The sequence below is a fragment of the Mastigoproctus giganteus genome, chromosome 5 (genome assembly GCF_048544385.1).
Source record: "Mastigoproctus giganteus isolate SK-2022 chromosome 5, ASM4854438v1, whole genome shotgun sequence".
Lineage (NCBI taxonomy): Eukaryota > Metazoa > Arthropoda > Arachnida > Uropygi > Thelyphonidae > Mastigoproctus > Mastigoproctus giganteus.
The window spans coordinates 231,525,266-231,541,759 of NC_143579.1; the positions used below are offsets into that span (position 1 = coordinate 231,525,266).

The window sequence follows — 16,494 nt, forward strand, 5'->3', positions numbered from 1 at the left end:
CTATAAAAAAAAGGTTGACGCTAGGAAATTTTACAATGCCGAATGACGAAACGAAAGTGAAGTTGAATTTAGCTGGTTAAATTAGGGGCATGCAGTCGGAACAGTTGGAGTGGAGGGAGAGACTGAAGGCTGGGGGAAATATAGAAATACGGGGATAGGGAAGGCGACCCCAGAGGCAGTCCCCGCCAGGAGAAAGAGGGGGCTAGGAGGAGACAGACCTTCCCCTCCCCTCCCAGGGAAGGGAATGTAAAGTGAACTAGGTGAGAAGGCCCAGTTCACATCTTAAGTGAATGGTAGAACACTGAAGAGAGCAGAGAGTCCAGTTCAAAGAATGTAGCCTGGGCAGGGTATTCATGGGACATGGTCCTGCCCATGGTGAGTAGTCTAGTTTGCTAAATCATGTGTGGTCTTGTCATTCCTGGGATAGGGTCCAGCCATGATGACTTGTTACACACAGGTTTGGTGGTATCAAGCTGTGGGAAGAGTTTGTAGAAGTTCCAGCCTCAATAGGCACATGGTAACTGAACCACAGCTAACACTGCTTTGAGGGAAGTAGGGTTCAACCATCCGGAGGGTCACTGAGAATCCAGAGGGTGGAACTATCTGTAGAATGATAATGAACATTTATTTATTGCATCTGACACTACAAAGAATAATGTACTATTAGATTAGATATGATGACTGATCACTTGGAAATATTTGATAACTTAAGATACTGAACTTCCATTTGCTAGTTGTTCCAGTGAATAAATATGCTTTCATTTTAGATGGTGACATTGTCTGAAATAAGAAATATTCCCCCACTAAAACAGCATTTGGTTTTGTGTATTACACGCTGCCCTACAATTATCTGGACACCAGTGTATCTACAAATAATCTTTATTTTCAGGAAAACTAATATATGCTGAAACCTTTATAACTGCTCTCTAGATTTTTAGGCTCTCTTCCGAGGACCCAGCTGTTTTTTGGTCAGTACTTCTCAGGAGCCAAGTTCTCTAAAGAAATGAGGTTAGAGCTTTGCACTGGCCACTCCAACTTATTGACATTCGTGTCCTCAAACCAGCCCATCACAATGCAAGCAGTATGACAAAGTATCCTGCTGATAAAAGTATGAGCCTTTCCCAATGTAATGCATTATTGTCCAGGAAGTATAGACCTCACCATTCATGGGTGTTAAAAAAAAAAAAAGGCCCCAGGTCATAACATGAAAAACAGCCTCAAACTATCCCGTTGCCTCTACCACACTTCATTGTTGGGACGATACAGTAAAACAGGTAGTTTTCTCCAGGCATCCACTACAGAGGCACAACCGTTAGTGACAGACCACATACCATGACTCTTCATTCCAACACACAGCTTTCCACTGGTTTAGTCCATGAACAGCAGACCTTACACAAAGCTAGACAGCAGTGCCTGGCATTTGTTAGAATTAGTGTTTTGTGGGCAGCTGCATGACTATGGAAACCCATAACGTGCAGTATCCTGGATACTAGTGGTGCTATGTGCCACTGAGGGGCTGAGTGTACTGCAGCGCCAACCTGCACTTCAAGCAGACAATTCTTTTCAAAGTAACTTTGTGACAGTTTCAGTGGCAGTCTGCTTCCATTTGCAGATCACATCACCAGCCAGTTGTCTACTTAGGTTTTGTGCAATGAAATGTCACATATAGACCAATTGCTTGTGGTACCCTATTATCATTCTGCACAGATCTGTTGAAAGCAGAATCTTGCATTTAAAATCGTGATTCTTCAAAGGACTACATGCATATATTTATAGTTCTCAAACATGTGGTACTTGGGTAGGATGTGACCATCCTACCCCATCATATGGGGGGTCTGGATATTGATAGGGTGGTGCAGGATTAATGCCCCTGTCACTTCAATTCATGGATTTCTTTTTTAATATAGAAATGGCCACATTTATTTGATTTGAAAATTTTTATTTCATTACACAAAAAGGCTCAAGGTGCAGCTAATTCTACTTATTTTTACTAAGAATTTTTAAATTTAAAATAATCGTTTAAAAATTACAATTGCAATCAGGGAAAACAAAACTGCTTCAATGCTGAGATGAAACATGAGCTTATTCCAGGCAGATTTTAGCATCTTTTCAGGAACACTTTGCCCCGCATCAGTTGCGTTATAGATAGCATCCTTTATAGTATCTTCCTTCCAGAACTGTTCTACCTCTAAATCATTTTCACATAGTGCCAAATTCTGTAAGAATAATTTTCTATAATGCCCTGATATATTGGCTGTAATAGGCTGGTTGTATTAGCTGGAAGAAATATGCAATGAATGTTATGTGATGAAAATTCTTATAAATCGTCAAGGGGATGGGCAGAAGCATTGCCCATTATCAAAAGGGCTTTTTCTGGAAGGTTTTTTGTTTTAAGGTAAGAAAGAACTTCGGGATAAAAATCTTCTGTAAACTGTAAAAATTTCTTTGTTCATCCAGGCATTATTTTGGGCATATTTTACAGGCAGTAAATTATAATTCATGTACATATTCTTAAAAGCACGTAGTTTTTTTGCCTTGCCGATTACTGCTAATGTCATTTTGTGGCCCCCACTAGCATTGGAACAAACAAGAATTGTTAAAAGCTCTTTCCTTACCTTAAATCGAGGGGCTGAAGATTCTGACCCAGATCGGGCAAGGCCTTATCTCAAAAACAGAATGTTTTAACTCTTTAATATGCAACAGCTTTATGTAAATCCAAAGTAGGATCCCATTTTAAATGCACTCATCACCACAGGATTTCCACTTATACATTAACAAAGATGAATTACACAACTTGAAGTCAAAATCCAATTGTTCAAAAAATCTAGTGACCAAACAAGCACTGTGGCATTAAAATATGGTCCAATTTCTCCCTTCCCATAAAGTCATCAGTCATTCAACAGAACTGAAACATTATCCACGAATACTAATCGGGATTTCCACCTTCAGTTTTCTTATACTACTACTGATTTCGGACAAAAATGTACTACTCTTAATGTTTTTGGTCTTTGTTTCCCGTTTACGTGGAGCTTTTTCTTATCCTCAGAGATGAGCTGAATCATTAATAATTATTTCAACAATCAATTAAGCAAATCATTTAATTATGAAATCAAAAACAACAAACATTAGGAAAAGTGTTTTCAAATACAGGATGGCTTATTAGGCATAGAGCAGCAATGTTACCACTCAGGCATGATGGTTCTGTGACTCATATACACTGGTGCATGCTGCTTATTATAATAACAGAATGTTATCACTTCTGTTAGTCCCAATCAAACATGAATACACAGAAAAAATGTTTATTGTAATCAGCACTACGGCTCCTTGCCATTTCTGCAGGTAAAGTGATTACATAACATCCGAATTTGTTCTTGAACTCTGAAACATTGCATCCATGCATTTCATAGTTGGTGTCGATACTCTGTGGGAAAAAAAAAGTATTGCACCTGAACTCCTACCAATCTGGTTTACATTATAGCCTTAACCCTTTTCTGATTCTTGATTTTAACATTTTGTTTTTTATGGTTTGTACAGATTTCCAGAAATGTGAATTTCATTTTTGTTGATGCCTTTCTTTAAGAAATTGCGGAGTCAAATTAAATTTATTTTATATTGCTCGATTGTGTTTTCTTTCATGATTTGCATAATCAATTATAACTCTTAATTATGCCATTACTAATCTTCAAGTAACACTATCAAAAAAAAAAAAAAAATTCAATTTATGTTTATTTTCCCTTCTGTTCTCAAGCCATAAATATTAACTTTCACTGTGATTTTTAAACAGGGTTATTTAAACCAAGAGAATTAAATAACTGCACAGTAATTCTTTGGTTAATTCTCTCTTCATATTGTTTGTAAATATTAATATATATGTGATTTAATTTTGGATGTCACAACTTTTCCTATGATTTTTAAGCAAACACTGTAATTTGCACAGATTAAAAAATTAATTTGTTAAAAAACGTTTAAGAGACAAAAGTTTAATAAGTTACATTTTCACATTACACTTCACCTCTGTGCTTTTTATTATTACCTTTAGTTATTGTTCTGCTTTCATTCAAGATATAGGATGGCTTATTAATTGCGTTCTCTAAAAAAGAGCAGGAATATTAATTTTAATATCTCTTCTCAGTTCATAATAAAAGCACATTTTCATAAATTTGAAACTTATTTAACTATTTCATACATGGAAGTTGGTATTTCAACTTAGATTTTCATATATATATATATATATATATATATATCCATTAAAATATTACATTTATAGCATCATCTCTAACATCAGTAGAGACACATGTTGCAAGAAAGCAAGCTTATACAGCATCAGCCAAAAAAAAAAAAACCTTCCCATTTCACCCATCAAGAGGCAGAATCCCATCAGCATTGAGCCTGCTCAAACCATTCAAGACTGTATACACCTCAATCAGATCACCTCGCAGGTGACCAGTCACCACACTGTAATTTGAAAATCTTAAGCCTTTCTTCAGAAGAGCAACACTTTGTTCCATCCACTAATCTTGCTGTTCTCTGTACTTGTTCCAGCAGCTCTACATCCTTCCTAAAATGAGGTTTCCAGACCTGTATAAAGTACTCAAGGTGTGGCCTGACCATTGCCTTATACAAGGGGATAATCACCTTACCCCTGCTAGAAAAATTCCTGTATATCATTGATAAGATGTTTGTTTGTTTGTTATTTGGTTTTCAGGAGCATTAGCAACTAAGGCCATATTGCTCCGGGATATGCGGTGGTCATTCCCTGACCTTTCCGCATCCTCCGTATTTAGTGGTGACGGGCTCGAACCCCGGTCTAATCAAGAAGCGTGTGCTACGCACTGCTGCTCCTTCCTACCTGGCTACGGAGGCGTCTCATTGATAAGACACCTTGAGTGTAGCACCACACAGTTGATATGTTACTTTGGGGTTACTGCTACCCATATGCAGTACCTTACATTTGTCAAGGTTAAACTTCATTCGCCACCTCTCGAGTCCATCTGCTCAACGTTTCTAGATCCTCCTGCAGTACCGTACTGCCATTAACAACCCTGCCAACCTTTGTATTGTCTGCAAACTTGGACATTAAGCCTGATATACCTTCATCAATATCATTAATAAATACAGAAAATAACAATGGACCCAATACTGAACCCTGGGGGACTCCACTAATAATATTAGTCCACTCTGTCTTCTCCCACTCAACAGTCCCTTTATCCATAGCAGCAATTTGCCTCCAATGCCACACTGCTCCAATTTGTGCAGCAGTCTTCCATGTGCCACAGTATCAAAAGCCTTTCTAAATCCAAATATATGATATCAAAATTATACTTTGCATCCAGTTCCTTTGTGACTACATCATAATATCCAATCAAAATGGTCACAAATGTCTTCCCCTTAACAAATCCACCTGTGTCCAAACTATAAACGAAGTGATGTCTAGATCCTGCAGTGCTTCTTTAACCAGTGCCTCCAATAATTTCCCCAGAACAGAAGCTAAACTAACAGGTCTGTAATTACTTGTGTCACCCTTTGATCCTCCTTTGTGAATTAGAGTCACATTTGCACATCTCCAATCCATGGGTACCTCCCGAGTCCAAAGAAGCTCTCATAATTATTGCTAAGGGTGTGCTTACTTCCTTTGCCGCCTCCTTTAATATAACTGGATAGATCCCATCCACCCCGAGTTCCTTTATGTTTATCTTCAACAATTTCTCCTCCACTTTGCTCTCAGTTATTAAAAAATCATTTAACTCACTATCATAGTTTAATACACTTCTGGTATTCCCTTCCCTGAATAATTCCTCATCTTAATGGTTGAAAGCAAATTTCAGCACATCTATGTTGCAACCACCCTTTCTCAATTTAAATTTATGAATTGCCCATGAGCGTTGTCTTAACAATAAAGATGACATCACCATTTAGCTTACTGAATTCATTCAAACCCTTAAAACATCTCAATCAGATCTCCACTATTCTGCATTGTACCACACAGTTGATATGATATTCTGGGATTACTGTTACCCATATGCATTACCTTGCATTTGTCGATGTTAAACTTCAATTGAACTCCTTTTGAAAATACATTTAATGTTATAGTAAAACAGAATCATAATCATTACGACTTAATTTCCCATTTTTTATAAACTTGTCAAAAATGATTTTCTGAAAGGTACATATTTGAACCACATAGCAATATTCTTCAATGTCTGCACTGCTTCAAGAATTCTGCAGAGAAGTGTTATCTTAGGCAATGTGTAGTTGAAGACATGTCCCTCTGTCTATCTACGGACATTTATTGAAAATTATTTTCGGTAAATATCAGAAGATATGGGGATATTTTAAAACAAGAAAATTCAGTTATTTAAAACCTTAAAAATCTTAGGTAATATAATAAATTAAAATGACTACTCAAACTATTAGAAAAAGCAATCAATAGTAATAACTTACAATAATCAAACTTTAATTGTGTGGGGAGAAAAAATTGTTCTCTTCCAGTCATAATTTCTCTAAATTGATAACACGAAAATTAAAAGAATTCTAAACATGTATAAATAAATATTTATTACAGTTTTGGCAACAAACACATTCATTTTATACTTATCTGTTATTTATAACCATATTATATATACACACCAATAAAAGATTAGCTGATTAGCCACATCTTAATGAAAAATAATAATCTATTCCTTTTGTATGGATAATAGTTTTAAAACTGGCAATTTTCTTTAACAGGCAGCTTTAAGCTTAGTCCAACTGCATCTGATCACCACTTTTATTTAGAAATAAAAAATTAACTCATACTGTAAAAAGTCTATATTGTTCTTTAATTAAAACTAAATGTTTGATTTTCTTCAATTATATGTACAAAAGATTTTACCACAGCCAACTGTGAATCATATGATGAATAATAATAATAATTCAGAGCTCTATTCTGTCCTATTTCATAGGGTTGTACAACTTCTAAATGTTCACCATTCTGTTTTTCAGGTATACTTGTAGTCTGCTGGTTCTCCTCAATTTCACTATTAAATAAACTATGGTCTTTTGAAAAACAATATTTACTATCACCTTTTATGACACTCTGATGCCTAATTTCAAGGTCTGCAATACTGCCTTCTTCCAGAACTTTCAGGTTTACATTATCATCAGCCTGTGGTAGCTTATTTTTTTGATCAGGTACACATGCATCATTCATATTTGGACCACTCAGTGATAATCTCTCAAGCTTATTATTGACAGAAACAGAGTCATTAAGAGCACACTTACTATCCATATCACATGAATTTGGAGGTAAATGGCCAGCAGATTTTAACATTCTTATTGCTTCTAACCGTTCAACCATTTTTCTATGTTTCTTGCCTGTTATATGAGCCTTTGCATTTTCAGGACCAGTGAAAAATACACAGCATATATTGCAACACAATTGGTTATTAGCAACAATGACATTCCCTAAACTTTTATATTCCTGGTTTGAATTAGCAGTGCTATCAGTAACTTTGCTATTGACAGAGAGGGCAGCAGCAGCAGCTTGAATTTTTCCTCCTTGGAGATCAATTACCCTGAGTGCTTTTTTTCGGTGCTTCTCACTTACCATATGCTGCTCGTAACATGACTGACCGGTGAAAAACACTGTACATACATCACATTTCATAGCCATTAGGGGATTTATTGTTAGCCACCTATAACACAAAACCAAATAAGCAATATTAATATTGTTATACATGGTCAAATTCAGAAATAAACTTATCTGTTAAAAGAGCTGCAGAGATTTTATCATATGAAATTAAACTCTTCATATTAATAACTATCACAATAATGTGCAAACGTTCATACTAAAATAAGGCTATATTTATCAATTCATCAATTCACTATTTATCTGTGTGGGCTTAACAAAATATTTAATACATAATATGTATGACTACTATCAGTAGTCACACACCACAGGAAAAAACATGCTTAAGTAGCTATAAAGAGAAAGGCTACAAAAAGCAAATTACAAGATTTCAATTTTTGTGATATACAACTGATATATTCTCTTACATAAGGAGCAAATAATCTATAATGAAAATTCCTTAAGAACGATAAAAAAATTATATGACTGAATTCAGTCATACAACTGATATAATTATGATATTTTGATGTAAAATTACTTTTAACTTTTTTTGAAATTTGTGCTTTTCTTTTAATCAGTTCTCTTTAATTAAGAATACTCTGAAATACAGTCAGAGTGATTTCATTATATAATTTCTACATTCTTCAAATATACATGGTTAGAAGACTGCAGTTCAAGATAAAAAACCAATATGAAAATGAATAAAAAGATGAGCAAGGAGGTAGTTTCAAACAAAAGGAAATATGGAATAGAATCACTATGTCTCCCTAATGCAAAAATCAAAGTAGTAATAAACCCCTGATCAGTTCTTAAAGATACTAAATGATTATCAACGTGGAAACTAATGATATAAAGTATAAACAACCTAATGACTTGGTAATGAAATATAACATCATGTTGAAAAAACACTGCAAAATAAGGCAATGTTCATGTGCCTGCAATTATGGATAACAAACACATAGGATAGATTTTAAGATGAAAGCCTTGAGGATTAAACATATAATCTTCAAAGGTTATGGGGACAAGTTTCTCAGCAGAGTAAGTTGGTAGAATAAATTTGTTTTATAAATATAATTTAAGGCCTTAAGGATTCAGAAAAACTGCTAATATGGGTTGAGGGAGAGACATTAGGGGTGTCATAGAAATAGCACAGGTTAGTGGTATGGGCCAAAATTACACCTGCATCCTCCTCAGGGGCATCTGTGTGCAACTTCTATTTATATTATGTATAGAAAAAAAAAAAAAAAAAAAAAAAGCGAAAACCATCAGTAGTCAAGCATCACAGAAAAAAAACATACCTAAGTAGCTATTAAAGATGTGAAAGGTCTTTAAAAAGCAAACTGCAATATTTGATCTATGTAAATGAATGAGCTTTTTATCACTTCAAATAATGCAGTTAACTAAGACATGGTTACCATCCAAAGAAAGGCTTTAAAAAGTTCAGTATGGGAGATAGTGTATTCAGAAGAGAGTGGGGATCGTGATCTTATCAAAAGCTATTTAAAAGTGGCTGACTGTTCCCAGTATCAAATAAGGTTCATACGATGGAGAGAAAATCATTGTGGTGTGAAATTACTTGCAATAAAGGGAAGATGATAGTGGATATATTGTTACAGGTGAAATGATTCTGAGAAGAATGACAACAACCTATTTAGTCAACTTGAATGGGTGAGCAAGAGTGATTGCCTCACAGCAGGTAACTTTAACCTAGCTGTTCAAAGTCATGGATTGGCAATATGGCATGCAGAAACTGTTTCTTGAACTATCTATATGGCCTATTTATTTCAACAAGTCAGAGAAAATATAGGGGACTTAATATTCATAACCTGGTTCTCATCACATGATCAAAACTGCATCAAACATTATAGTACAGAAACTAACATCAAGCATTGATCAAAACCGGTTCAAAAGATCTCTACCAGTGATCTCTATCTACCAGTGACTTTCTCTCTAAAAATAAAACAAACTTGAAGTGATAGGAGCATGTCATGTGATTCAAAGTGATTGAATGACGGGTGCATGTCAAATGAATTTTTAAAATGATTATGACTGCCGTCAATCAAAACAATCAGCAGTGTCATCAATTTTCTCAACTATAAGAATCCATTTTTTTATACTCCAAATTGTTTTCTTTTTGCTTTGCAAGCATGTACCAATGAAATGGTCAGCAAAGTATTTAAGTATACACCTCAATAAAGTAAAATTCCTCAAAAGTGATGATAAACTGTTTTATACAACATTTAGTATTCCAATTAACAACAAATGGGATGCAAGCTGCAAACAACATCTGAAAATTTCTCTGTATAAACACAAACAGGAAAACACTATTAACAATCATTGGGGGGGGGGGGGAACTGTTAGTGACATTTTGTGGTGTGAACAAGTAAACTAGACAATCCAGTAATGAAGTCATATCTTGAAGGCAACCTGAAAAATATATGTTATTTGCTAAGTTCGTGACATAACTGATGTAAGTGAAGCTATGTATTAAATATTTTAGCTCTTCCATCATCCCACTTATTCATGTCAGTGATGTAATACCAATATTGCAAGCCTTACTTCAGAACTGTGCAGTGCTTGCTTGAGACAACAAACTACAGAACATGCAGTGAAGCAGTTATGTAGTGTGCAAGAATTCCAAATTATTGCTTAAATTAACTGCAACTTAAATTATTGCTGACCTGGACAGGATCATCAGTAAAACTATCGACATCAAGTGGACCAATGTGATTCATCCCCTTCCTTGTAGTGTTTACAAAAGTGAAGAAGTCCTTGCTATTTTTTTTTACACCTTCTGCCAAAGATTTCTGATAATCCACCTTGGCTTGCCTGACCTCCTTTATGACTTGATTACAGACTAGTTAATATCTACCAAAGGCTTCCATGATGCCTGATAATTTATATGCATCCCATGCATTTTTCTTCACTGCCACATGTCTAATTAGATCATCTGACATCCATTTAGGTCTAAGCCTTGAACAGTATTTCTTAGTTAGCACGAAAAGCATAGTGGCTTCTATAATTATTTCCCTGAATGCTTCCCATTTAGAATTTATTGGTAACATTGCTAGTTGGTCCCACTATATAGAATTTAAAAACTGTCCGAAACCACTGTGGTCTCTCCTTTACAAAAGCAAAGGCCCTTCCCTTTACCCTTGATGGCAGCTGCATCTTTATGTAAATCCCACATTAATACACTGGATCCTAGTGGTTCTTCTATCTGCTGATTCTTAATGCATGAATAATCACTGATGATTATCAGATCAAGAATATTACTGCCTCTCAAACATGCTGCTGTAGAAAAGTCATCCAATAATTCCACAAGTCTTGTCAGTGTGTGAGTGACAAACCCACAAGTTCCAGTCAATATCTATAAAGTTAAAATCCCCTATTATAAGACATTCTAATTTATTGGCCCACTATTTTTCTGTATATAGTTATTCACTGTACTCATAACAGTCATTGGGCTTATAACACATTCCTACTCTCATTTTTTTTTTCCCAGTGCTTATGTCACACTAAACTGACTCAACATGGCCACCCATATCAACTGGATGCAATAACTTATATTTAATGTGCTTCTTAACTAAGAGCATAATCCATCCTCCCTCCTGTCCTGTATGAATACATTGTACTCTCCATATTCAAATTCTGCATCCATTATTTTAACATTTTAATCCTCTTATTTTAACAACTCTCCATCCAAGAATTATTTCTTATGGGGTTGTTAATAGCAAATACTTAATAACAATTAAGTACAACAGAATCTTGGGAACCAAAATATGGCTGCAGTTCTGGGGTAATATGTTAGGTACAATTAGCACGAAACCAAACTGAGCCAATACCCATTCAAAAATGAGCATGGCCCATTGTTAGCTATTGCACTGATAAATAAGCTGTAATGAAATAGCTACAACATGAACATACACAGGAAATTCTTGTAGAAGCCAACCACATCTAAAAAATGAGATTACTTACAATCTCATTTTTATAAGTTCTTAACTCTCAAAACTTAATTGTAAGAGTAAGAATAATTAAGTTACAACTGTAAACTCTCCACTCCTCAGATGAATATTACAGAAATTTATTTTATTTATTTATTATATATGGGACCGGAGCAATTTTTTAAAATTCTGTATAAACCAACTCAGTTTATACAGAATTAAAAAAAAAAAAAAAAAAGAGCATTAGCATAGGCATATGATATAAGAAAGCAAGCTTATACAGCATCAACAAAAAAAAAAAAAAAAAATCCTTCCCATTGCACTATCCATTCACTCCAAATGTTTGTCTAATTCTGCCTTGAATTTATTTAAGCTCTTCGACAATGACAGATGAAAGTTTGTTCCAGCAATCAACTACCCACTAGCTAAAGGCAAATTCTGCACATCAATTCTACAACTGCCTTTCCTCAATTTGAATTTATATCTCCTCAGGCAATTAATCTGGGCTAGAGGAAGAATCCCATCAGCACTGAGCTTGCTCAAACCATTCAAGGCCTTATACACCTCAATCAGATCACATTGCAGGTGCCTAGTCTCCAGACACTAATTTGCAGAACTCAAGACTTTCTTCGTAAGAGCAACCCTTTGCTCCATTCACTAATCTTGTTGCCCATCTCTGTACTCATTCCAGCAGCTCTACATCCTTCCTAAAGTAGTAGTATGAGCTTATGCAGCATCAGCCAAAAAAAAAAAAAAAAAAAAAAAACATCATTCCCTCCAAATGCCTGTCCAGTTCCTCCTTAAATTTATTTAACCTATCAACTTCCACAAAGACAGATGGAAGTTTGTTCCAGCAATTAACCACCCACTGGCTAAAGGCAAATTTCCACACACCTATTCTACATCTGTCTTTTCTTAATTTGAATTTATGCCCCCTTAGATTCGTAATCTGAACAACTGGAAGGATCCCATCAGAATTCAGCGTGCTCAACCCATTCAAGGCCTTATACACCTCAATCAGATCACTGCGCAGGTGCCTAGTCTCCAGCCACTGCAATTTGCAGAACTTAAGCCTCTCTTGGTAAGAGGATCCCTTCATTCCCCTCACCAATCTTGTTGCCCTTCTCTGTACATGCTCAAGCAAATCTACATCCTTCCTAAAATGAGGCCTCCAGACCTGTACGCAGTACTCAAGGCGTGGCCTGACCATTGCCTTATACAGAGGGACAATCACCTCCTTTTCCCTGCTAGCAAAATTCCTATATATCATTGACAAAACCCCATGACCTGCCTTGGCACCTGTCTGCATTGCTCAGAAAACTTCATATCTGACTGCACAATTACTCCCAGGTCTTTTTCATTTGCTACCACCTTAAGTGTAGTACCACACAGTTGGTACATTTCTCTGGGGTTACTTTTACCCATATGCAGTACTTTGAATTTGTCAAGTGAGACCTCCAGACCTGTTCACAGTACTCAAGGTGTTGCCTGAAACTTTTGGAGGAGATAATCATCTTCTTATCCCAATAGAAAAATTCCTGTATATCACAAGACACCATGAGCTACTCTTGCAGCCTGTCTGCACTGTTCAGAAAACTTCATAGCTGACTGCACAATTTCCCCCAGGTCGTTTTCATTCTCTACCACCCTGAGTGTAGTACCACACACTTGGTACATTACTGTGGGGTTACTTCTACCTACCCATATGCAGTACTTTGCATTTGTCAATGTTAAACTTCAGTTGCCACTCTTCAGCCCATCTGCCCAAATGTTCTAGATCCCGTTGCAGTAGCACACTGCCATTAATAATAATCCTGCTAACCTTCATATCGTCTGCAAACGTGGACATTAAGCCTAATATACCTTCATCAATATCATATTTTTGTGTATATTTTAAGTCATAAAAAGCTTTAAATTAATGAAAAATGACCAAAACACCTTGAACCGCACTTTATGGCGGGAAAAAATTCCTAACAAGAAATAACTTGTAGGCTGAGGAAACCCATTGTAAATGGAAACACTCCTCTTGAAGATGAAAAATGTGCACTGATCAAGAAATGCGCAATTAATTAAATGCGCTAGACTCCATTTTAGCTAAACAAATACTGATAATCAAGCCACCACATGAGTTAAATATTCCCGCACAATAACACAGCTGATGACCTTAAAAAATACCAGAACACTTACTAATAACATCCAGCGGTAACAGCAGTTCAAAATAAAATGTCTAAAGTGGTTCGACGTACAGTTCCCGTAACAGAAAACATCTTCTATCGCCAAGGGACTTAACTCCCCCCCCCCGAGAAAAACATGTTAAAAAGCACGCTAAAAGCATTCACATTATGCGCTCGGTTTATCACCGAAAAAAAGTAAATAAATTAGATGTATAATAATTATTTTATCGATTTTTCAGAGGGGCGGGAGAAAAAAACACCGTTCCAGTTCTCTAAATCTCTTTAGAATGCAACAATTCACCTGCACTTTTTTGTGTCACTTCGCGCAATATCATTGATAGTATATTCCAGACGTTTGTTCTGCGCATGCGCATGGAGGACGGTCGTTTCTAGTTTATGACTGATGTAAAGCAAGTCTGTGAGCCGAATACCTGCACTTAAAAACCCTTACAGGTAAACGTAATTGTTAAATTATATAAACGGCTCTCAAAGTAACTGATAAAAGTATTAATTATTTAAAATATTGCTTAATATGATCAAAACTGCTCTTTCCTTGTTTTAAGAATAAAAAGAAACTAAGTACATAACAACGTACAATCACGACCAACACTTGAACGTCGAAGATATAAAAGAGGATGGAGGACGAAAAAAAAAAAAAAAAACGCAAAAAGAATTCGAGCGAAATCTCCCATTATACATACCAAACCCTCGCGCCTGATAACCTAATTAATCAGATGTACTTCTAGAATTATCAGCTTTTCAAAGTAGTTTCCTCACGGTGCCGGTCCTTTATGGTTTCGTACTGTTGATCACAGAGCTACATCAGGTGAAGCGTTGGTTTATGCATGGTGGCCCACAATGCAATGCAATCATATCTTCGGTTTTGATTTCAGGGTGCTGGCCCACAATGCAATGCAATCAGAAATTCAGTTTTGGTTTTATTATTAGCCATATAGTGCAAAGAAGCCTGAGGCTTATGCTGCACCAGCCAAAAAAAAAAAAAAAAAAACAACTTTGCCTATTACCCTGAGAGAGAGAGAAATCACCAAGAAAGAGAAGAATGATGATATCCAACACAGGATCCTGGGTGTGCCAAGCCCATACTCACCAGATGTGAGCCCCTGGGAGGATTTTTCCTGCAACTAATTACATGGAATTTGATACCCGGACAAAATTGCATTTGCACTATAATTAGCATCTTTAATTTCAGTGAGGAATGACTCACAAATTTTGCTTACATAACTGAAACCAGTTATGTCAGCAAAATTTTGAGAAACTTCAGGATGTCTTTTCTATGCTGGAAATTGGCTTGATACAATAGTCAAGCCAACTATAATTAAAATTAAAACAAAATGAAAACAAATTTAAGTAAAAATTCTGAGAAAAGGAGGCTCCAGCAAACCGTTGTAATTTTTTAAAAATAGTGTACACATTTAGAAAAAAAACTAAAACCTAACTAAATTAATAATACAGGGAACAGTTTTGAGAACTTATATGGATGCAAATCCCACCTTCCAAAGGTAACGGTTACATTTTTGGCTGTCAGAAGCATTTAACTTGTGATCACTAACTGTACATTATGCTAACAAGAATTTATCTTAACAAAGCTACGTCAAATATTTGGCTGTTGGCAATCAAGTAGCGACAACTGTTTTCCATTCCACAATTTCCACATTCAAGATTAATTACTTTCTGTAGGCCAACTTTCTGAGTTGGTCTTTTGATCAATCCTAGCTCAATAAGACAGTAGTTATACTTACAGACTGCCATCAAATGTCATAATATTCAGATGATCAATAATCAAATGATCATGTACAGAATTAATCGATTAAATTTATTAATTTTCATTGTTAATCAATTAAATTGCATTGAAACAGAAATCATGCCCCAGACTAGAACAGCAAAGCAAAGGGCATAAAGTAACAGGAGTGCTGACTCGGAAAGAACCAAAGGGGTCAATTCTCCAACATATTACAGCCTAACAAAATGTGCAACTTGTGAAATGTTTGCAGAGTTTTCTGAAACAGGACATGATCCAGCCAACGGAGATATCTTTGTATGTGCTAGGTGCAGGAAGTGTGAAGATATCTTTGTATGTGCTAGGTGCAGGAAGTGTGAAGAAATTAGATGAGAACTCAGCATTCCGATGGGCATTTATAAGACTTTGAAGAGTACGGTAGATAACCCTCAAAAGAATTAAAATGGGGGCCCATCAAGCTCTCAGTTGCCCAACTCAATGCCAGAGCTCACACTTGTGCATCAGACAATGCAGTGGCAATCTCCAAAGAAGAAGAAGAAAGCGTTAGTCCCCAAAGGAAGTAGTTATTGTCGGTAACTCTATTGCTAGGGAAACAGGAAATATGGTTTTCAAGAAGGATAGGTGAAATAGGACCAGGGTATATCTGCCAGGGGCAAAAGTAAATGACATTGTACAGCAGGTATTATCTTTTAAGGGCAACAAAAGGTGATATTGTTGTACACATTGGATTTGTTGTTATTTGGGTTTTAGGAGCATTAGCAACTAAGGCCATATTGCTCCGGGGATATGCGGTGGTCATTCCCTGACCCTTCCGCATCCTCCGTATTTGGTGGTCACAGGCTCGAACCCTGGTCTAATCAAGAAGCGTGTGCTACACACTGCTGCTCCTGCCCACCTGCCTACGGAGGCAGCCTACGCATTGGAACTAAATATTACAAGTAGGAGATCTGAGGACTTCCTTAACAAGTACTGGTCAATGTTGGAAAAAGTTGCATGTTAGGATTGAATTTG

The 16,494-nt window shown here is 36.1% G+C and overlaps 1 protein-coding gene across 4 annotated transcripts in view; it reads right to left on the bottom strand.

The window, feature by feature from the left end:
- Positions 1-6,725: 6,725 nt before the first annotated feature.
- Positions 6,726-16,494, bottom strand: part of LOC150086268 (uncharacterized) — a 38,508-nt gene continuing 28,739 nt past the window's right edge. For 2 of the 4 annotated variants that reach the window (XM_090373796.1, XM_090373795.1), the window contains one exon: positions 6,726-7,673. In XM_090373796.1, coding sequence (XP_090229922.1) covers positions 6,818-7,651 — 834 coding nt within the window. In that variant the 5' untranslated portion in view covers positions 7,652-7,673 and the 3' untranslated portion in view covers positions 6,726-6,817. Of the gene's footprint in view, positions 7,674-13,737; positions 13,841-14,425; positions 14,568-16,494 lie in introns of those variants that run through there. The other 2 variants (XM_090373798.1, XM_090373797.1) reach the window with 2 other exon arrangements.